General features: G+C 44.1%; 1 protein-coding gene across 1 annotated transcript; it reads left to right on the forward strand.

Moving 5' to 3' along the window:
- Positions 1 to 1,972: 1,972 nt before the first annotated feature.
- LOC130072169 (zinc finger protein 236-like) lies at positions 1,973 to 20,184 on the forward strand (the record flags this gene model as incomplete). Its single annotated transcript, XM_056237134.1, has 4 exons — positions 1,973 to 2,102; positions 9,301 to 9,428; positions 19,504 to 19,668; positions 19,992 to 20,184. Coding segments are annotated over exons 1-4 (538 nt in total), but the record flags the coding sequence as incomplete, so codon positions are not given.
- Between the last annotated feature and the right edge of the window lie 3,857 nt (positions 20,185 to 24,041).

Raw genomic sequence — 24,041 nt, forward strand, 5'->3', positions numbered from 1 at the left:
GGTAGGTCTAAAAGTAGTTTTCAGGTACATCATTTGAATAAAGTAATCATATTAATATACTGCATATTTATCACTATGAATTAAATATAGATGCATCTTTATAAAGTTACAAAAGTCAATAGCAGTGAGTGATTACTTTCTTTTGTAGCTTGATTGACAGTGAAACAGCAGTGTGTTTATTAGGCTGCTGTCACTTTAAGGCTGAACGCACGGATCTAATGTACTGTACAGGTACACCAGAGATGTGAACCTGCGGTCACTCCCTCTCCGCAGTACAAACTCCCTCTCCGCAGCGGTCGCTCTTCTTTTTTGACTGCCAATGTAATATAACAAAAAGTTTAGCATTATAAATTAACTTAACTAAATGCGTCATCACAGTCTGTGAAAAGGGCCCATTGCCTTGTTGCTATTGTTTTTTTTCTTTATTAGTAAAAGCTTTAAAATGACATAAAGATTAGAATAGGGTACTTTAAACTCAAATCAATATTTCCTTTCCACATATTTATTGATTTGCTTCTAATCCCCTTGTGTGAGTTTGTTCTGCAATAATGACATACTGACTGTATTAACCAATATTAAACCCCACAGGCTGCTGAAAAACAACAGAAACCCTCATAGAGTTTGGAATGGGTATTATGGGGATTTTACTGGTTTTAATGGTAACTCTAATGCTCCCTGTGGATCTCTACTGGTATGTTTCCTTCTGTTGGCAAGTTAAAACCTGAATGTAATATGGCCTGAAACTGCTGGACACGGTTTACCACAAAACCAGCAATCATATGAGTCCAAATATCAAAACTCAACACGTCACTCCCATACCCAACAAACATATTTCACAGTCACTGTTATGCATTATACACAATTTCAATTTAAAAATCACTAGTAGCCTAAAAATCATTAACTGTCTGCTTTCATCAAGGAGCTCAAAGGCCCCTCCCTCACAAAACTCATAATCTATATAATAAAGACCCTCACCATGGTTCTATAACCATCTTTCTTCCTTTAATAAAAGGAGTTTCATGGACAGCAAGTGTTTCAGGGTCCAGCTCGTGTGGGGTGTGTGTTTGAAGGTGTCGCTGTTACAGATGTGTAGCTTACTTTAATATACTTCACCTTCAAACCAAATGTCCTAGTTTGTAGAAGCACGTCTACTAGGGCAGATTTGAGGACAATATCACACATGAGTGAAGACCTGGTTCTCCTAATGAGCCAGGGGTTTTTGTTGTATTAATTTAATTAAAAAATTAATTAATTAAAAAGTACAATAATATTACAAGAAAAGATAATCAAATAATAACTGTCTGTTAGCGCTGATGACGTGTAATGTTAATAAAATAGGCTACATATCTGTTGACTGGCAGGTAGAACATCATTTTCCTTGTATTTCGGACCGAATATTTTTTAGTACTGAGACTTCCACAGAAGATGTACAATATTTAGATAACTTCTATTATTGATTGCTATCAGGAAATGAAGAGAGTTTGGGGCTATAGGCAACCATTATAACAAACAAGTGTTTCTTAAACTTATTGCCTAACTTTTCCTCGTTTACTTGGAGAGTGTATCTTAATGATTAACTGGCTAATCAATAGCTGTAATCATTAAATAAAACACAAACATGGGACACAATGACAAAATATCGGGCATAAATGAACAGGTATCTTTAATAAAACCGTGGTAATTTTCGTCCGGGATGTTATTGTTAGCTCCGCCTATTCGCCGAAAATCTAACGGCGCCCATGTGGCTCCGCCCCTTTACAGTTCTTTGACATGAAATGTGATTTATACATAAAAAGTCGTTAAAATCTATTTCATGTCATGAAATGTAACCTATTTCCAAGTACGTTCAATGTATTGACTGTTTACAGAAAGAAGCATCCATGTATTGTCCGTTACACACGCCGTGCAGTGTGCGAATCTGTCCGCTAGGTGTCGCAGTTCCTCCAGTGTGATCTCAGACCTGGCGCTTCTGTCTCGGGTCTCGGCTCGCTCAACCCGCCGCCATTTTGAATCCGAATCGCTCACACTACACCCGCTCTAAACTGGAACTATGCCGCGGGGCCGGCCGCGAAAACAGAGGGTTAAAGATGACAGCGAAACCGGTAAAGTCAACCGCAGTCTCACGAATAAAAACCTCACACCATAAACTGTTTGTTTAAGGGCGTAGTGCATGTCTAAAATGGGACAGAAGTTTAGAGAAAGCCATTTGAAGCGCGTGTATATAGTCCCCGGATATAGTATTGCTCTGTGTGTGTGCGTGTGTGTGCGTATGTTGCTGCAGGAGTGATTGCGGCGGAATGATATTAATAACACGCTCGTGTGCTGCAGATTGAGAGAATGCTCCCCTCACACACTTCAGATGTCACTCGCCTGCACTAGAGGAACATGTACTCTTAATTAAAGCGCCTTTTGAGCTGATCCGCATCGATGCTAATGTTAGCTAATGCTTCACTACATCAGTGAGGAGGCTAGAAGTAGTCGAGCTGTCGTGTTAGCTGTGTTTACTGTCTGTTCTGGGGATAATGTACAGATGCTGTGATGATACCTCATGCTGTTGACACTGTGTGTTTTATTGATTTAAAGAATAACCAGATCGGTGTAATGTTTACTTGCTCTCCAGACTTTACTAGCTGAACTAAACCTTCGTAAAAAGAGGAATACAGTTCGCTGGTCAGCCGAATGATTGTTGTTCTGCGTGTAGCGGGTTTAACGTTACTACTGTTAGTAAATAGACACGTATTTAGCCTGTAACTTTAAACAGTTGAGGTAACTAGCAGCTGGCATTGTTGAATATTATATTATATAAAATGTAATATCAGCACAATTTTAACAGCTATGTTAAGATTGAACTAGTTTGACCCACTAGCAGTTAACCAAGGTGTAGGCTAATCAATCTCACTTTTTCGATTCAAATTAGACCAATCTACCTTTTATGTTACTAATGTTATAAAGTTATGACCAATCTTGAAAATAAAATAAATTTAAGACTAGTCTGAACAGTTTATGCAACTGGTCACTGCTAAAGTAACTTTGCAAAACTTTTAATAACATTGATGGAAAAGTCACAAAAATATCTATTAAAGCTGCAGGTGATTTATTAACATTGCAAGTAGGCCTAGTAAATTACTTTGTTTTCAATCATGTGTTAAAAAAAAAGCCTGATGAGGCTTAGCTTAGATGATCTATTTGATTTAAACTCTGATTCACCACAAACATTCACTGATGCTCGGGAAGAGTTTTTTGAACAGGTTAATTGGAGTAAATTGTACTGTTGTCTTCAGTGTTGATAAGCAACCTGTTCTCAACCCCTTTTCAAAGGAGTTTGTTCCAGTTTCCTATAATGTTCAGACAAAAACATTTGTTCTTATACCTATTCCCATTTAAAAAACAAGTCCTCCAGCACATTATTCAAATATCTTATCATGGCATAAATGCACTAAATTAAAATGATTTTATTGTCCTCAAAACTCATAAGACTGTTAATCTCCAACCACATTATTTTCCCTGGCAATCTAAATAAGATAAAATATAGTATATGCATTGATTGTCTATGAATGATGATATTATATAGGACATTTCTGGGAAACACGTGAGTAATGAATTCTGAAGGGCAAATGTATTTGTAAATGTATAAATGTATTTCTCCTGACCATGGCGAAATCTTTTGAGATACCAAAAACCAAGATTGGTAACAATCATATGAATCCACTAGGAGGACGGATTACCCTATATAGATATAAAAATGACTGTCAGCGCGAATGTTGTTTGGCTAGATGAGAACTATTTCATCTATACATGAAATAGTTCTTTATACATTTTAAGGCACCCAAAAGCCACTGAAACCTTGAAACTGAACAAGAGCACACAGATTTCACAGCCTTCTTTACAATAGTGTTCTCGTTATTTTGTTATTTTGGCTGCAAATCTTGCACTTTAATGTATTTTCATAATAAAAGTGATTTCAGCAACCACTGTGTGTTTTTGGACAGTATGCCATTCAGACGGGAGAACTATTCACTTTAGTCAAACTTTGCGCTTTATAATTCTAGAGACTCAGAAAACCAATCAGAACTCAAGGTCCAACCCAAAATACTGCAGTAACCAATCAGACCTCAAGCTCCCGCCCAAAATGCTGTCGTAACCAATCAGACCTCAAGGTCCCCCCCAAAATGTTGTCGTAATCAATCAGACCTCGAGGTCCCGCCCAAAATGTTGCCGTAACCAATCAGACCTCAAGCTCCCGCCCAAAATGCTGCCATAACCAATCAGAACTCAAGCTCCCCCCCCAAAATGTTGTCGTAACCAATCAGACCTCAAGCTCCCGCCCAAAATGTTGTCGTAACCAATCAGAACTCAAGCTCCCACCCAAAATGCTGCCGTAACCAATCAGACCTCAAGCTCCCGCCCAAAATGCTGCCGTAACCAATCAGACCTCAAGCTCCCGCCCAAAATGCTGCCGTAACCAATCAGACATCAAGCTCCCGCCCAAAATGCTGCCGTATCCAATCAGACCTCAAGCTCCCGCCCAAAATGCTGCCGTAACCAATCAGAACTCAAGCTCCCCCCCAAAATGCTGCCATAACCAATCAGACCTCAAGCTCCCGCCCAAAATGCTGTCGTAACCAATCAGACCTCAAGGTCCCGCCCAAAATGTTGTCCTAACCAATCAGACCTCGAGGTCCCGCCCAAAATGTTGCCGTAACCAATCAGAACTCAAGCTCCCACCCAAAATGTTGTCGTATCAAATCAGACCTCAAGCTCCCGCCCAAAATGTTGTCGTAACCAATCAGACCTCAAGCTCCCGCCCAAAATGCTGCCGTAACCAATCAGACCTCAAGCTCCCGCCCAAAATGTTGCCGTAACCAATCAGACCTCAAGCTCCCGCCCAAAATGTTGTCGTAACCAATCAGACCTCAAGCTCCCACCCAAAATGCTGCCGTAACCAATCAGACGTTAAGCTCCCGCCCAAAATGTTGTCGTAACCAATCAGAACTCAAGCTCCCACCCAAAATGTTGTCGTAACCAATCAGACCTCAAGCTCCCACCCAAAATGCTGCCGTAACCAATCAGACCTCAAGCTCCCCCCCAAAATGTTGACGTAACCAATCAGACCTCAAGCTCCCACCCAAAATGTTGTCGTAACCAATCAGAACTCAAGCTCCCGCCCAAAATGCTGCCGTAACCAATCAGAACTCAAGCTCCCCCCCAAAATGCTGCCATAACCAATCAGACCTCAAGCTCCCGCCCAAAATGTTGTCGTAACCAATTAGAACTCAAGCTCCCACCCAAAATGCTGCCGTAACCAATCAGACCTCAAGCTCCCGCCCAAAATGCTGCCGTAACCAATCAGACCTCAAGCTCCCGCCCAAAATGTTGTCGTAACCAATCAGACCTCAAGCTCCCGCCCAAAATGTTGTCGTAACCAATCAGAACTCAAGCTCCCACCCAAAATGTTGTCGTAACCAATCAGACCTCAAGCTCCCGCCCAAAATGTTGTCGTAACCAATCAGAACTCAAGCTCCCACCCAAAATGTTGTCGTAACCAATCAGACCTCAAGCTCCCGCCCAAAATGTTGTCGTAACCAATGAGAACTCAAGCTCCCGCCCAAAATGTTGTCGTAACCAATCAGACCTCAAGCTCCCGCCCAAAATGTTGTCGTAACCAATCAGAACTCAAGCTCCCACCCAAAATGCTGCCGCAACCAATCAGACCTCAAGCTCCCGCCCAAAATGCTGCCGTAACCAATCAGACCTCAAGCTCCCGCCCAAAATGCTGCCATAACAGATCAGACCTCAAGCTCCCGCCCAAAATGTTGTCGTAACCAATCAGAACTCAAGCTCCCGCCCAAAATGTTGTCGTATCCAATCAGACCTCGAACTCCCGCCCAAAATGTTGTCGTAACCAATCAGAACTCAAGCTCCCACCCAAAATGCTGCCGTAACCAATCAGACCTCAAGCTCCCGCCCAAAATGTTGTCGTAACCAATCAGACCTCAAGCTCCCACCCAAAATGTTGTCGTAACCAATCAGACCTCAAGCTCCCACCCAAAATGCTGCCGTAACCAATCAGACCTCAAGCTCCCACCCAAAATGTTGTCGTAACCAATCAGAACTCAAGCTCCCACCCAAAATGTTGTCGTAACCAATCAGAACTCAAGCTCCCGCCCAAAATGTTGTCGTAACCAATCAGACCTCAAGCTCCCACCCAAAATGCTGCCGTAACCAATCAGACCTTAAGCTCCCGCCCAAAATGTTGTCGTAACCAATCAGACCTCAAGCTCCCACCCAAAATGTTGTCGTAACCAATCAGACCTCAAGCTCCCACCCAAAATGCTGCCGTAACCAATCAGACCTCAAGCTCCCCCCAAAATGTTGTCGTAACCAATCAGACCTCAAGCTCCCACCCAAAATGTTGTCGTAACCAATCAGAACTCAAGCTCCCGCCCAAAATGCTGCCGTAACCAATCAGAACTCAAGCTCCCCCCCAAAATGCTGCCGTAACCAATCAGACCTCAAGCTCCCGCCCAAAATGTTGTCGTAACCAATCAGAACTCAAGCTCCCACCCAAAATGCTGCCGTAACCAATCAGACCTCAAGCTCCCGCCCAAAATGCTGCCGTAACCAATCAGACCTCAAGCTCCCGCCCAAAATGTTGTCGTAACCAATCAGACCTCAAGCTCCTGCCCAAAATGTTGTCGTAACCAATCAGAACTCAAGCTCCCACCCAAAATGTTGTCGTAACCAATCAGACCTCAAGCTCCCGCCCAAGATGTTGTCGTAACCAATCAGAACTCAAGCTCCCACCCAAAATGTTGTCGTAACCAATCAGACCTCAAGCTCCCGCCCAAAATGTTTTCGTAACCAATCAGAACTCAAGCTCCCGCCCAAAATGTTGTCGTAACCAATCAGACCTCAAGGTCCCACCCAAAATGTTGTCGTACCCAATCAGACCTCAAGCTCCCACCAAAAATGTTGTCGTAACCAATCAGACGTCAAGCTCCCGCCCAAAATGTTGTCGTAACCAATCAGACGTCAAGCTCCCGCCCAAAATGTTGTCGTAACCAATCAGACCTCAAGCTCCCACCCAAAATGTTGTCGTAACCAATCAGAACTCAAGCTCCCACCCAAAATGCTGCCGTAACCAATCAGACCTCAAGCTCCCACCCAAAATGTTGTTGTAACCAATCAGACCTCAAGCTCCCACCCAAAATGCTGCCGTAACCAATCAGACCTCAAGCTCCCACCCAAAATGTTGTCCGAACCAATCAGAACTCAAGCTCCCGCCCAAAATGTTGTCGTAACCAATCAGAACTCAAGCTCCCACCCAAAATGCTGCCGTAACCAATCAGACCTCAAGCTCCCGCCCAAAATGCTGCCGTAACCAATCAGACCTCAAGCTCCCACCCAAAATGTTGTCGTATCCAATCAGAACTCAAGCTCCCTCCCAAAATACTGCCGTAACCAATCAGAACTCAAGCTCCCACCCAAAATGTTGTCGTGACCAATCAGACCTCAAGCTCCCGGCCAAAATGTTGTCGTAACCAATCAGACCTCAAGCTCCCACCCAAAATGTTGTCGTAACCAATCAGAACTCAAGCTCCCGCCCAAAATATTGTCATAACCAATCAGACCTCAAGCTCCCACCCAAAATGTTATCGTAACCAATCAGAACTCAAGCTCCCGCCCAAAATGCTGCCGTAACCAATCAGAACTCAAGCTCCCGCCCAAAATGTTGTCGTAACCAATCAGACCTCAAGCTCCCGCCCAAAATGTTGTCGTAACCAATCAGAACTCAAGCTCCCGCCCAAAATGCTGCCGTAACCAATCAGAACTCAAGCTCCCACCCAAAATGTTGTCGTAACCAATCAGACCTCAAGCTCCCGCCCAAAATGTTGTCGTAACCAATCAGACCTCAAGCTCCCGCCCAAAATGTTGTCGTAACCAATCAGAACTCAAGCTCCCACCCAAAATGTTGTCGTAACCAATCAGACCTCAAGCTCCCGCCCAAAATGTTGTCGTAACCAATCAGACCTCAAGCTCCCGCCCAAAATGTTGTCGTAACCAATCAGAACTCAAGCTCCCGCCCAAAATGCTGCCGTAACCAATCAGACCTCAAGCTCCCCCCCAAAATGTTGTCGTAACCAATCAGACCTCAAGCTCCCGCCCAAAATGTTGTCGTAACCAATCAGAACTCAAGCTCCCGCCCAAAATGCTACCGTAACCAATCAGAACTCAAGCTCCCGCCCAAAATGCTGCCGTAACCAATCAGAACTCAAGCTCCCGCCCAAAATGCTGCCGTAACCAATCAGAACTCAAGCTCCCAAAATAAATATTAGAAAAAATAAAAGTTTTTTGTTTTCACACCATCATTTGGGTTGAGTACGTAAACTTTTGAATGGGGTCATTTTTATAAATGAAGCTAATATTTTGTGTTGTGGACTGTATAAACATGTGAAAGACCTTATTCAGAGCTTATTCAATAAAAAACAAACAAATTTCATGATGCCTTTTATTTTGGTATTAATTATTAACATTTTTATGAACATTTAGCAGATTCTGCGAGGTGTTTATAAATTGAGGATGATCGATTCGTCTGTCACACACATTAAACTCACACAAACACACATTTACTGACTGAATTTCGTAGTAAAATTGACAATTTAAAATTTGAGACCGTGTTGCATATCAAAAGTATCAAAGAACAAAGATTACTGTGATTATGGGATGGCAGGAGCTACAGATAATTTTTAGTGAAGTTGTGTTCGCGCATCAACAGAAAACAGCGAAATTTACAACATGACATCATGACTTTGCGTAAACATACACGCCACTTTCAAGTCAAGTGGCGTGTTATCTATACGCATTTTGAGCTATCCGCGTGTGTGTCCACGCCGAAATTAACCGTCATCTTTTGCGTGTATGTGTATGCCGTTAAATGTCCGAGTGATTCCGCGTGTATGTCTACGCCGTTAAATGTCCGAGCGAAACGAAGCAAAGTGTAGATCTACATCTGGGGAGCAATATTTTTTTCCCTAGGATGGTAGGAGAAGACTCATAAATGGTATTAACCCCAGTGACGGGTAGGTTTAGGGACGGGGTTGGGGTAGGTCATATATTTATACAGTAATGTAACGTTAAGTCAAGGCGTTGATAAACACGCTGAAAAGCGATTATGCGTGTTGATAGCACGCCAAAAATGGAAATACTAATTGGCGTGTCATACATACGCCATTTCATGAGATCAGTCTGGATGCTTGTAGAGTCCCTCTGTCCTCATTGCTTGTCTTCTGTCTTCTACAGATGGAGGTCCGGGAGCCGGCTCAGAGAGCCAGAAGCAGGCCGAGAACAAATGTAATATTTGCTCACAGAATTATCCCAGCGAGAGTCAACTTCAGAGACACCTGCGAGAGCATGAGGTCAACGATAAGGCAAGAGAGCGCCCTTCATCATCATCATCATCATCATCTCACACCAGATCGGAGACAGGACCATATCACTCTACACATGCAATGGCACACACGGGCTCATAAAGCCAAGCTGTCTGATAATGGCGTGGATGATCAGTAGATCGTTCATAAACACATCAGTCCCCAGACTCCCCACTGATATATTTCTGCTCATTTTCAAACTTCTTCATTTACAGAAACTAGGAGCGGCAACATAATAAAATCATTAGAGTTTTTTATAATTAGTTAAAATAACAAATGTTCTTCTGGGTTTACACTTTAATAGCAATGGATTTACATTACTTTTCTAGTCATTTGTGATTACAGGGTTTAAAAAAATTATATTTTTATTCGCAAATAGCAATTTCTACCTTATGAATATTTTAGAGCTTAACATAATAACTAGGAAAATGTTCGATTCACTATGAAAAGTGACTTTTAGGTCTATAAATCACACTTTTAACATGCCCTCATGTATCTGTGCCCTGGTTCTTAAATAAAGAGTGCAGTTCTGGGAACGAATGATAAATACGCCAGCTGACACCGTGAAGCTGTTTGAGCTGGTTTAAAGCTTTTGAATCATCTCGAGCACTGACTCTCATGCTCACAATGTCTGATACACCAGTTTCTCTTAATTCTCCACAAGGAAAAAAGCTGTAATGTTTGAAAACCCTTAAAGCTGTTTCTTGTGTATGTAAACCTGTCTAATGTTCTCAGCGGATTGATTTCCATTACACGAGAGTAGATGTTAAAACTTCATGCTGATTTGTACTCGGCTTTCGCCAAGATAAGCAAAACTAAGACGTAGCTTTACAGTAAACTATGCTTCTCCATCCATTTACGCTTCTTTCCATATGGTGGTGTGACTCCCCTTCTGTCCGGCGTTAACGGCTGCAGTGTACTTGGCGCGTCAGCACACGCGACGGCTGCAACTACAGGACCAGCACGACAACCGTCTGGATTGAGCCGAGTAGGGGACATCTCTAGGGTCTTCAAGTGGGCACCTTCCGTCCTCAGTGTTTCGTCGACTAGCCCACGACACCTCAAGAGGGCTCGACAGTGACTCTGGCGTCCCAGAGTCACCCCCCTCCGTCCCCCAAAATGCTGCCGTAACCAATCAGAACTCAAGCTCCCACCCAAAATGTTGTCATAACCAATCAGACCTCAAGCTCCCACCCAAAATGCTGCCGTAACCAATCAGAACTCAAGCTCCCACCCAAAATGTTGTCGTAACCAATCAGACCTCAAGCTCCCGCCCAAAATGTTGTCGTAACCAATCAGACCTCAAGCTCCCGCCCAAAATGCTGCCATAACCAATCAGAACTCAAGCTCCCACCCAAAATGTTGTCGTAACCAATCAGACCTCAAGCTCCCGCCCAAAATGTTGTCGTAACCAATCAGAACTCAAGCTCCCGCCCAAAATGTTGTCGTAACCAATCAGACCTCAAGCTCCCGCCCAAAATGTTGTCGTAACCAATCAGAACTCAAGCTCCCGCCCAAAATGCTGCCATAACCAATCAGACCTCAAGCTCCCGCCCAAAATGTTGTCGTAACCAATCAGAACTCAAGCTCCCGCCCAAAATGCTGCCGTAACCAATCAGAACTCAAGCTCCCGCCCAAAATGCTGCCGTAACCAATCAGAACTCAAGCTCCCAAAATAAATATTAGAAAAAATAAAAGTTTTTTGTTTTCACACCATCATTTGGGTTGAGTACGTAAACTTTTGAATGGAGTCATTTTTATAAATGAAGCTAATATTTTGTGTTGTGGACTGTATAAACATGTGAAAGACCTTATTCAGAGCTTATTCAATAAAAAACAAACAAATTTCATGATGCCTTTTATTTTGGTATTAATTATTAACATTTTTATGAACATTTAGCAGATTCTGCGAGGTGTTTATAAATTGAGGATGATCGATTCGTCTGTCACACACATTAAACTCACACAAACACACATTTACTGACTGAATTTCGTAGTAAGTTTCAGTAGCAACAGTTCCGTATGGCGTACCACCTACCGCAAAACACAATATCTGCCCAACCACCCGTCATTCACGCAATATCCACAGGAACGTAAACCAACAGACTCTTTAAGTTTTCAAGAATTCTACGAAACCGTAGCGTGGCGGCCTGTACACAGCCAGCTAGAATCTTTCCGTCTCAACCACAGCCAGTTGCTGCTCCTTTCTGCTGCTTCAGATAAGTTCTTTACTGTGCGACGCAACTGAGGAATCCGATGTCTCTGAGGAACCGGGTTGTAGAGTGTGCCACAAAACCTCGACAACCCACTTCCACTGTGTGTTATTTTGCTTAGTGCGATAATAAGCAAACGAGGCGTGTTTACCAGTTGAACATACTTTACTCGGCAACTTTCACATTACAACATCCAGTGCCACTCTCCTGGCTACATCTGTTTACTTCCGGCCTGGCGCTTCCCCTCACTGAGGCATGCTGGGTAATGGAGTTCTTAACTTAACGTATTCATAACATCACATCTTTCCCCCTGTAAAGAAATAATATTCACCCCTGTAAAAACATACCCATTTTAAGGTGGTGATATATATATATATATTTTTTTTTACTTACAACTTCCCTTTGTAAACAACAGTTTCAATTTAAACACTTTTTTTTTTTTTTACAAACTAGACCCTCTTAACAGTCCATGTTGCTCTTTTGTACAACAAACAACAACAAAAACAAACTTAGGAGACTTTAGCAACTCTCAATCAACCTCTGCGGTGGCTGAATATGTCTCTTAGGTCTAGACTGTCTCAGCAGCTGGCGATTTCGTCAGACTGGAAGGTGTTGCAGCAGCTGGTGGCGCAGGCGCCGCTGCAAGATTACTGTCAGTTAACTCTGTAGATTCAGTCGCGTCCTGCTGAACAGTCTCTTGAGCTGTAGTGTCCTTTTCAGTCGGCTGTAGTTGAAGATCTGTGCGGTTCCTCCTCAGAGACAATCCATTCTCCATCTGGATCCTATCGGAGCGTGGAGCAACTTCCTTCTCCACCTGTCCCTTTTGTCTCCATGTTCCTGTAGAGATGTCCCTGAGACGCACCATGTCTCCAGGCTTCCGCATTGGCAGGTGTTTAGCTGTTCGATCGTACAGCAGTTTTTGTTTCACTTTTTGTTCCTCCTTGACTTTTCTGACTTTGTGTGAGCTTTTGGGTGTAAGCAAATCCTCATTTACTGGTAGGTTAGAGCGAATGCGTCTACCCATCAGCATTTGAGCTGGTGATAGTCCGTTCTGTAGAGGTGCACTCCTATAGATCAGTAGGCTTTTCTGAAAATCATCTCTGTCCTGCGCTTTTTTCATCAAGTTTTTTACTGTTTTCACTGAGCTTTCTGCCAAGCCGTTGGACTTTGGGTAGGTTGGACTCGATGTACAGTGTTGAAACCCCCATTCTTTGGCAAAGGCAGCAAACTCACAGCTGGAAAACTGGGGCCCATTGTCTGAAAACAGTTCACATGGGACACCATGTCTGGCAAAGACAGTCTTGAGGTAACTGATGACTGCCTTGCTTGATATTGACTGCAGCGCTCCGACTTCTGGATAGTTTGAAAAGTAGTCAGTGACCACTATGTAACTCTTTCCATTACAGTCAAATGTGCGACAAAGTTCACATGAAGCTATTGTCTGGCTGATATCTTGGTTGATTCTCGGCCAGTACATTACTTCTCTCGCCCATCGTTTACACTTGACTTCTCCGAGATGGCCTTCGTGTATCTTTTGGAGCATTTGTTTACGTAACGATGATGGAATAACAAACTTGCTCCCCTTCAACACTATGTCATTCACCACAGGAAGCTCGGTTCTGCAGTTCCAGTAGTCTGTTATGTTCATTGGGCAATCCTTTTTGTTTTCAGGCCATCCTTTCTGTATTGCACGCTTGAGTTCTTTCATCGTTTCATCTGCATTTGTCTCTCTCCGTATTTGTTCTGTTCTGTCAGCTGTTACTGGCAGATTTGTCACTACCATGTCCACGTACGCCTGTATTTCTGCAGTGCTCTCGCTGTCCGTACGCTCCCCTTTATCAACTGCTCTAGACAAGGTGTCGGCGGTGTACATGTATTTCCCCTGTGTATATATCATGTGCACATCATATTTTTGCAGCCTAATTAGCATGCGTTGTATCCGCACAGGACAGTCATTCAGAGGTTTGGACATGATGGACACCAGAGGTTTATGGTCTGTTTCTACTTCAAAAGCTTGACCATAGACATATTGGTGAAAGCGTTCACATGCATACATGCTCGCTAATAGCTCCTTTTTAATTTGAGCGTACCTGGACTCAGCGCTTGTCAAGGCTCTAGATGCATAGGCAACAGGTAGCCACTGCTCGTCGTATTGCTGCAGCAGCACCGCTCCCAGGCCGTACTGTGACGCATCTGCCGAGACCCTTGTTCTTCTTTCTGTGTCATAAAACTTTAACACGGGCTCTTGTGTCAGGATCTCTTTAAGTTTTACAAAACATTTCTCCTGCTCATGAGACCAGATCCATTCATTCTTCTGTTCGAGAAGACTCCTGAGAGGTGCTGACTGTGCTGACAGCTGTGGGACAAACTTTGCTAGATAGGTGACCATTCCCAGAAAACGTCTGACCTCATCTTCGTTGTTTGGCCTTTCCATATTGTTGATTGCTGATGTTTTTCTTGGGTCAGGCTTCACTCCCTCTTCACTGACAACATCTCCCACAAAGGTAAGCGTTTTCACTCCAAACTCACATTTGTCTTTGTTAAGCTTCAGATTCACTTCTCTTGTCTTGTCTAGCACTTGTCTCAGTCTCTCGTCATGTTCTTCTCGATTCGAGCCCCAGACTATGATGTCATCCATCATGGTCTCCACTCCTGGTATGTGCTCAAAGATCATGTGTATAGTCTTGTGGTAGACTTCAAGTGCTGACAAGATACCATACGGCAGACGAAGAAACCTGTACCTGCCCTCAGGTGTGTTAAACGTGCACAGTTTCGAACTCTCCTCGTCCAGCCTCAGCTGCCAGAAACCTGACGAAGCATCTAGTTTACTGAACCATTTAGCTCCAGCAAACTGCCATGATTTCTTCTCTGGTTGGTAACTTAAAGTGTTCTCTTTTAATTACTTTGTTTAAGTCTCTTGGGTCCAAGCACGTTCTCAGAGCACCTATTTTCTTCTGCAAAACAACTAGAGAGCTGACCCATTCAGTTGGTTCGTCTATTTTCTTGATGACCTCCAATTTTTCCATGCGCGCTAGTTCCTCTTTCAGCTTTCCACGTAACGCGAAAGGGATTTTTCTACAAGGATGCACAACAGGAGGCACGCTTTTATCCACACATATTTTGTGTTTTCCAGGTAGACATCCAAGTCCTTCAAAACAGTCTTTATACTCCTCCATGAGTGAGTCATGATCATTTGCCGTATCCGATGTCACGACAAACACTCTTTTGACCAGATTGAGCTTTGTACATGCCTTGAGTCCCAGGATTGGTTGTGCACTCGTATCCACGTATTATTGTCTGATTCACCTCGATTGGCACGATCCATTCCTCTTTTTCTGTTGCATGAGCACGCACCACATCTACAATGAACTCTTCATCCTCATCTTCTTCCTCACCAACTGCATGAACTTTCTGTTTAAAAGCTGATTTGCAACATCTTGCATAGTGATTGCTCTTTCCACAGTTGTTACAGGATTTACCATATGCAGGACATGATTTTGGCTTGTGACTGCCTCCACATTTACCACATTTGAATTCTGCAGACTTCTCTTTCTGTCCTTTTTGTTTGGTAAATGCTTTCTTTTTCATCTGTTCTTTATGGACTGCATGCACTGTGATTTCACCTCTCCGAAGCACTTTTGCTTGTGCTCGAGTGGATTCCGCTGCTCTGCACATAGTGACACACTTATCTAATGTAAGTCCAGTCTCTCTGAGCAATCTTTCTCTAAGTGCATTATCCACTGTGCCACAAACAATCCTGTCTCTCACTAGTGAATCTCTCAGGGTGCCAAATTCACATGTTTTGCTTAGAGTGTGAAGCTCTGCTAAGTACTGATCAAAAGGTATTCCTTGCTTTTGGTCATGGGTGAAAAACTTGTACCTCTCAAAAGTCACATTCTGACTAGGCACAAAGTACTCTTCAAACTTCGTCATTAGCTCTGCTAAAGTCAAATTAGCTTCATCCAGCTGAAAGCTGTTATAGATATCCAAAGCATCTTCTCCCATAACATGCAAAAGGATGTGAGCTTTCAATTTTTCATCTTCACCCCCTGCTCCGCTTGCTGCTAAATATATATTAAATCTTTGTTTAAACCGCTTCCAATTATCAGCAAGATTACCAGTCAGTTGCATGGAAGTGGGTGGACTTAGCCTCTCCAAATCAATTCAGCCAAGGTCCTGCCTTCCTTCTGCTACCACGTGTCAGTTGCCCAGCCACAACTTCTTTCGTGGCTGGCCAACTGACACGTGGTAGCAGAAGGAAGGCAGGACCTTGGCTGAATTGATTTGGCTTGGCTAGGTTGGATAGTGTCATCCCTCTGGTGATAGCATCTGCAGGGTTATTCTGTCTGTCCACATACCTCCATGACCGGTGATCCGACAGTTCCTAAATCTCAGATACACGAGTCCCTACAAACACCTCGTATCTGCAGAACTCTGACTGTATCCAGGTAAGTACTGTGGTGGAGTCAGACCACAGCACTGTGTCCCTCAACTGAAGGGTGAGCTCTCTCTGGATCATCAGGGCAAGCTGAGCTCCGGTAAGGGCGGCACAGAGCTCAAGGCGTGGCATTGACTGTTGTTTCTTCGGTGCCACTCTTGAGCATGCCAGCACAAAGGCTACATGGACTTGGCCATGAGGATCCTCTCCACGTAGGTAAGCAACTGACCCATAGGCGGACTCTGATGCATCACAAAAGATGTGAAGCCCGAGGGTGATGGCACTTACATCCACGTCCATTGGGAAATAACTCCGGGAGAGACTGACCATTGGGAGCTGAGGGAGCTCTTCTTCCCATGTAGTCCAGGCTTGCAGGAGGTCGACCGGTAAGTTTGGCAGCGTGCTGAAGACGAAAGCAGGATGGTTCTCTCAGAGCCATCATCCAGCACTGCATACGTGTTGAGCACTTTATCCTGGTATTGCAAATTGACTCTGACAATCTTTAGCAGTACTTGGCAATATCCATTTGGCTGGTCCAGATAGTGAGTCTCTGCTGTTGACATGATGGTGGGCTCGTTCTCACTCCTCTGGTTGACTTTGTGAAGGACGGAGAGGTGTTTCGACTTACAAAGGCAACACGGCTTCTTAAGGTCACAGGCAGAGGCTAGGTGAGAACGTCCACATATCCAGCACCTCCTCTTGACTTTAATCCAATCCACCATCTCTGCTTTGGTAAGCTTAGCAAAGCTCTCACATTGGCTGAGATAGTGTTCTGCCTCGCAGTAAGGGCAGTATATCTTACTCTTCCCTTGGGTTCGAATAGAATGAGCTGCTTGGGAGGGCGTGTCAAATGGATGGTTACTGGAACTGGCTGTCCTATGCATAACAGTAGTGATCTTAACCTTGGACTTCTGCTCCTTTAATTCTCTCTTGTCCTTCTCACTGTGAGCTTGAAGTGAGGGCTCAATGTCCAGGCATCTGACTTCTGCCTTCAGCCACACTGAAGTTAATGCTCACTGACTTTTCAGAGTGGCTGAAGGCAGAAGTCAGATGCCTCAAATCTGAAGCGCCTTCTAAGCAGGCTCCTCAGATTTGAGCCGCAGTGGAGTTCCTCATGGCCTTCACCTCGGAGAGCTTTCAACATCCCGATAAGCGACTGCACTCTGATGGAGAACTCGTCGAGAGCCCTATCATCTCAGATGGGAGGTAGGCGTTCCATGTCCTCTGTCTCCTTCAGCACAATGGGTTAGGGTTAGGACGTCCTGGATGGACGTTCATAGCGTTCATCCAGTGCTTTCAGAGTAGGGCATATTAGACTCTGCATGAGCTAGCATGAGGTGATGTGCATGTGGCACCTAGACATGCTTCAGCAAGATGGCATACTTGTAATGCTCGGACTGAGAAGGATGAAGAAGTGTGCTAAGGGAAAGGCGTAGCTCCACATATTGAGCTCTATCCTCCTTGGTGAAGTCAGGAAATGTTGGGCCTTCTATATTGGGAGGTGCATGCTGATACCCGGTGGAGGGATAATGGGCCAGCATGGCTGGGTTCCCATGGCTGGGTTCCCAGCACCGCTGGGTTCCCTTGGTAGAAGGGTTGGGGTACATAAGGAGGTATATTAGCCATGACTGGTGCACGGGTAGAGGCCTTATCTGATCGAGAACTGGATTTACATGTAGCGGTCTGGGAGGAGCCACATGTGGGAGATAGATATGAGGCTCAGGTGGCACCAGATGTGGATTTCCCATCTGAGGCTCCCTACCTTTCTCGTGTTGGCTGCCGGGTGCAGCTGCGTTGAGCTTACAGTTACCTGAAATGGGGTAGGACGAGAGTGAACTGTGGCATTTCTTAACAAGCCTACGGACTGCTGGAGGCCCTGGGGTGACCCTTTGGGATGGCTGGGCTGAAGGTGAGCTGGTGGATCATGTTCAGTATCCTGCTTGATAGCTTGAACGTCATAGCATGGATCGAGCGTGTGCCTAGGGGGCTGAATGACTCGGCTGAGAGGCGGAGGAGGTGTCATTTGTTCTAGCTGATGGGTAAGGTCTGCAGTTACGCTTGGGTGATCCTCAGTTCTGTGGTGGTGAGGAGCAAGGGCTGAGGAAGGCTGTGGTTCACCTCCTCTGTCTGGGTAGAGTTGGCGTACTGGGGTCTGATGCCGTGATGACCTCCTTGACCACTGAGCTGAGGTTTGAGGGGAATGGTGCTGCAGGAAAAACTCCAAAAGCTCTGTTTGTTTCTTGGCCGTTTCACTCTGTTGCCGCACTGTCTCCAAAGCCTGATGAACAATGGCTTCATTTGCATTCTGCATTGGTGTCATTGAGGATATGCTTTTAGCAGGACTGAGTAGCTCCCTCTCCTCTTTGTGCCTGTGCATCTGCGCTAAGCTATGTTGATCTGTATATTCGACTAAAAAATCATCTAGATATCTTGGGCGTTGTACTGAGCGTTTGAGGCGCACAGGTGAAACAGGGAGGCTGATTCCTTCTTTACTGGTTGCCATATCGTTGACTCTTATCCGGCTCGAAGGACCATAAATTGTAATGGGACTCTACTGGTTTAAATAAAAATTAGTCACCAATATGGGGTGTCTAGTCAGGACACGGAAGTCAGGGATATTCATTGAATGGTTTAACATATACTTTGAAATACAAATGCACAGACACTGTTTCTTATGAACTTTACAGTGTAGGTGTGGTTCTAAAGGAAAGGAAATAAACATCGATATTAACTAACATAAACACAATTGAGGCTAATAAGTCTCCCTAGCTACTTAATAAACAATGCTAAACATGTCCTGAAACATGAACTACAATAAGAATGCCATACAATTTACACATACAATAGAGTATCACTGTCACTGACTGTAAACTTTAACATGAATTGCCAATATTAACTTATCTATATGATATACTTGTAACGTACTTGTGGTCACTGACGCACATAAACACAACCTGAAGCTTAACTTATAAACTGAAACTAAACTGACTGCCGTTCTCTGCAAGCCAGGGCATGTCGCAACATGTCAGAAAGGGGGCGTGGTCTGAGCGAACACTCGCTGTACATGCTCTGTCCAGGCTCACATCACTTGAGCCTTTTGCACATTATGTATTAGTCCTGTTTTGGTTGAAAGACTAAAAAAAATAAAGGTTTTATTGGCATTGATGGTTCCATGAAGAACCTTTAACATCCATGGAATCTTTCCATTCCACAAAATGTTCTATATAGTGGTCAAAGGTTCTTTAGATTATTAAACACAAAGAAAGAAATGGTTCTTTTAAGAGCTGATCACTGGAAGCTTCTTTGGGGAAGCAGAAATGGTTCTTCTCTGCCCTTTTGGAAGCTTTATCTTTAAGAGTGTAATGGGAAATGTGTTTGTCATGAACTGCTGGTAACACTGTTCCTCACTCCTCCCTGCACGCAGCCGTATCGGTGTGACCAGTGTCCGCTGTCCTTTAATGTGGAGTACAACCTCGACCTCCACAAGTCCACTCATGCCACCAGCGAGGCCAAATGCCCCGTGTGCCACAAGAAGTTCTCCAGAGTGGCCAGTCTGAAGGCTCATGTCATGGTCCACGAGAAAGAAGAGGTCGGTACCTTCATCTTCCCTCGTGTTCTGGAACACATCCTTCCCTCGCCGGTCAAAATGACCCCAAGCCCTAAAATTATACTTATTTTTTTATATTTTTGAATGCAAATGTTTGCTCCAAAATGTTTTTGGAGATTTTTTCCCTCCGATCAACACTCAATTTATTTTTTAAATTTAAAAAAAAAATTCCGTGTCAAAATGACCCGAGGGAAGGATGAGGGTTAATTAATTCCATGGGATGGTTTTTGTGGAATTGAAACTTTGGTTGCTTGATCTCTTCATCCTCATCATCCTCATCAGTAGCGTGTGCTTTGTGTCGTCAGAACTTCCTGTGCTCGGAGTGTGGAGACGAGTTCATCCTGCAGAGTCAGCTCTCTGTGCACCTGGAGGAGCACCGGCAGGAGCTCAGCGGCAGCAGCACACACTCCTGCCGGACCTGCCGCCGGGAGTTCCCCACACACAGCCAGCTGCGGGAGCACCTGAGGAGCCACGCCAAGGCCAGGTCCGTCACACACGGTGCTCGCAGCACTCCTGCGTGCAGACACAGCTCATGTAGTGTCACAGGACAGATTTGTTCAAATGAGTCTGGGGAACATTTGGGAGGATGGGAAGTCATGGAACAACATGCGTTTTCATTTTTGCACGAACTAAACTTTTAGGGAAAAGCGAGTCATTTGTGCACGGAAACAAAAGTTGGTATTATGAAAACAAGCTGCGAAATGTCTGGTTTTGAACCTCCTCAACTTCATGAATGGATCAGCACTGATTGAAATTCATGTTAACAAGATGGGGTGCTACCACAGAAACCGAAGATTCTCGGGACAGCAGCATGTGTCCAAATTTCAATCTTAACCGTTCTATTTCATCAGAAACGATCTTGAAACAGGGCTTTAAGTGTAAAATACCGAACTTGTCCTTTAACCAGAGTATGACAACGATAATAGGACTATGATACGGATTATGTGCTTTTTTTAATGTTAAAAGCATCAGTGTCTCTGCTCTACATGTTGAGTGTGTATACCAGTGTCTGTGCTCTACATGTTGAGTGTGTATACCAGTGTCTCTGCTCTACATGTTGAGTGTGTATACCAGTGTCTGTGCTCTACATGTTGAGTGTGTATACCAGTGTCTGTGCTCTACATGTTGAGTGTGTATACCAGTGTCTCTGCTCTACATGTTGAGTGTGTATACCAGTGTCTCTGCTCTACATGTTGAGTGTGTATACCAGTGTCTGTGCTCTACATGTTGAGTGTGTATACCAGTGTCTGTGCTCTACATGTTGAGTGTGTATACCAGTGTCTGTGCTCTACATGTTGAGTGTGTATACCAGTGTCTCTGCTCTACATGTTGAGTGTGTATACCAGTGTCTGTGCTCTACATGTTGAGTGTGTATACCAGTGTCTGTGCTCTACATGTTGAGTGTGTATACCAGTGTCTGTGCTCTACATGTTGAGTGTGTATACCAGTGTCTGTGCTCTACATGTTGAGTGTGTATACCAGTGTCTCTGCTCTACATGTTGAGTGTGTATACCAGTGTCTGTGCTCTACATGTTGAGTGTGTATACCAGTGTCTCTGCTCTACATGTTGAGTGTGTATACCAGTGTCTCTGCTCTACATGTTGAGTGTGTATACCAGTGTCTGTGCTCTACATGTTGAGTGTGTATACCAGTGTCTGTGCTCTACATGTTGAGTGTGTATACCAGTGTCTGTGCTCTACATGTTGAGTGTGTATACCAGTGTCTCTGCTCTACATGTTGAGTGTGTATACCAGTGTCTCTGCTCTACATGTTGAGTGTGTATACCAGTGTCTCTGCTCTACATGTTGAGTGTGTATACCAGTGTCTGTGCTCTACATGTTGAGTGTGTATACAGTGTCTCTGCTCTACATGTTGAGTGTGTATACCAGTGTCTCTGCTCTACATGTTGAGTGTGTATACCAGTGTCTGTGCTCTACATGTTGAGTGTGTATACCAGTGTCTCTGCTCTACATGTTGAGTGTGTATACCAGTGTCTGTGCTCTACATGTTGAGTGTGTATACCAGTGTCTGTGCTCTACATGTTGAGTGTGTATACCAGTGTCTGTGCTCTACATGTTGAGTGTGTATACCAGTGTCTCTGCTCTACATGTTGAGTGTGTATACCAGTGTCTGTGCTCTACATGTTGAGTGTGTATACCAGTGTCTCTGCTCTACATGTTGAGTGTGTATACCAGTGTCTGTGCTCTACATGTTGAGTGTGTATACCAGTGTCTGTGCTCTACATGTTGAGTGTGTATACCAGTGTCTGTGCTCTACATGTTGAGTGTGTATACCAGTGTCTGTGCTCTACATGTTGAGTGTGTATACCAGTGTCTCTGCTCTACATGTTGAGTGTGTATACCAGTGTCTCTGCTCTACATGTTGAGTGTGTATACCAGTGTCTCTGCTCTACATGTTGAGTGTGTATACCAGTGTCTCTGCTCTACATGTTGAGTGTGTATACCAGTGTCTCTGCTCTACATGTTGAGTGTGTATACCAGTGTCTGTGCTCTACATGTTGAGTGTGTATACCAGTGTCTGTGCTCTACATGTTGAGTGTGGTATACCAGTGTCTGTGCTCTACATGTTGAGTGTGTATACCAGTGTCTGTGCTCTACATGTTGAGTGTGTATACCAGTGTCTGTGCTCTACATGTTGAGTGTGTATACCAGTGTCTGTGCTCTACATGTTGAGTGTGTATACCAGTGTCTCTGCTCTACATGTTGAGTGTGTATACCAGTGTCTGTGCTCTACATGTTGAGTGTGTATACCAGTGTCTGTGCTCTACATGTTGAGTGTGTATACCAGTGTCTCTGCTCTACATGTTGAGTGTGTATACCAGTGTCTGTGCTCTACATGTTGAGTGTGTATACCAGTGTCTGTGCTCTACATGTTGAGTGTGTATACCAGTGTCTCTGCTCTACATGTTGAGTGTGTATACCAGTGTCTGTGCTCTACATGTTGAGTGTGTATACCAGTGTCTCTGCTCTACATGTTGAGTGTGTATACCAGTGTCTCTGCTCTACATGTTGAGTGTGTATACCAGTGTCTCTGCTCTACATGTTGAGTGTGTATACCAGTGTCTGTGCTCTACATGTTGAGTGTGTATACCAGTGTCTCTGCTCTACATGTTGAGTGTGTATACCAGTGTCTGTGCTCTACATGTTGAGTGTGTATACCAGTGTCTCTGCTCTACATGTTGAGTGTGTATACCAGTGTCTGTGCTCTACATGTTGAGTGTGTATACCAGTGTCTCTGCTCTACATGTTGAGTGTGTATACCAGTGTCTCTGCTCTAGATGTTGAGTGTGTATACCAGTGTCTGTGCTCTACATGTTGAGTGTGTATACCAGTGTCTCTGCTCTACATGTTGAGTGTGTATACCAGTGTCTCTGCTCTACATGTTGAGTGTGTATACCAGTGTCTGTGCTCTACATGTTGAGTGTGTATACCAGTGTCTGTGCTCTACATGTTGAGTGTGTATACCAGTGTCTCTGCTCTACATGTTGAGTGTGTATACCAGTGTCTGTGCTCTACATGTTGAGTGTGTATACCAGTGTCTGTGCTCTACATGTTGAGTGTGTATACCAGTGTCTCTGCTCTACATGTTGAGTGTGTATACCAGTGTCTCTGCTCTACATGTTGAGTGTGTATACCAGTGTCTGTGCTCTACATGTTGAGTGTGTATACCAGTGTCTCTGCTCTACATGTTGAGTGTGTATACCAGTGTCTCTGCTCTACATGTTGAGTGTGTATACCAGTGTCTGTGCTCTACATGTTGAGTGTGTATACCAGTGTCTGTGCTCTACATGTTGAGTGTGTATACCAGTGTCTCTGCTCTACATGTTGAGTGTGTATACCAGTGTCTCTGCTCTACATGTTGAGTGTGTATACCAGTGTCTCTGCTCTACATGTTGAGTGTGTATACCAGTGTCTCTGCTCTACATGTTGAGTGTGTATACCAGTGTCTGTGCTCTACATGTTGAGTGTGTATACCAGTGTCTGTGCTCTACATGTTGAGTGTGTATACCAGTGTCTGTGCTCTACATGTTGAGTGTGTATACCAGTGTCTCTGCTCTACATGTTGAGTGTGTATACCAGTGTCTCTGCTCTACATGTTGAGTGTGTATACCAGTGTCTGTGCTCTACATGTTGAGTGTGTATACCAGTGTCTGTGCTCTACATGTTGAGTGTGTATACCAGTGTCTCTGCTCTACATGTTGAGTGTGTATACCAGTGTCTCTGCTCTACATGTTGAGTGTGTATACCAGTGTCTCTGCTCTACATGTTGAGTGTGTATACCAGTGTCTCTGCTCTACATGTTGAGTGTGTATACCAGTGTCTGTGCTCTACATG

This window comes from Rhinichthys klamathensis, unplaced genomic scaffold (genome assembly GCF_029890125.1).
Source record: "Rhinichthys klamathensis goyatoka isolate OS25496 unplaced genomic scaffold, OSU_Roscu_1.1 h1tg000479l_1, whole genome shotgun sequence".
NCBI lineage: Eukaryota > Metazoa > Chordata > Actinopteri > Cypriniformes > Leuciscidae > Rhinichthys > Rhinichthys klamathensis.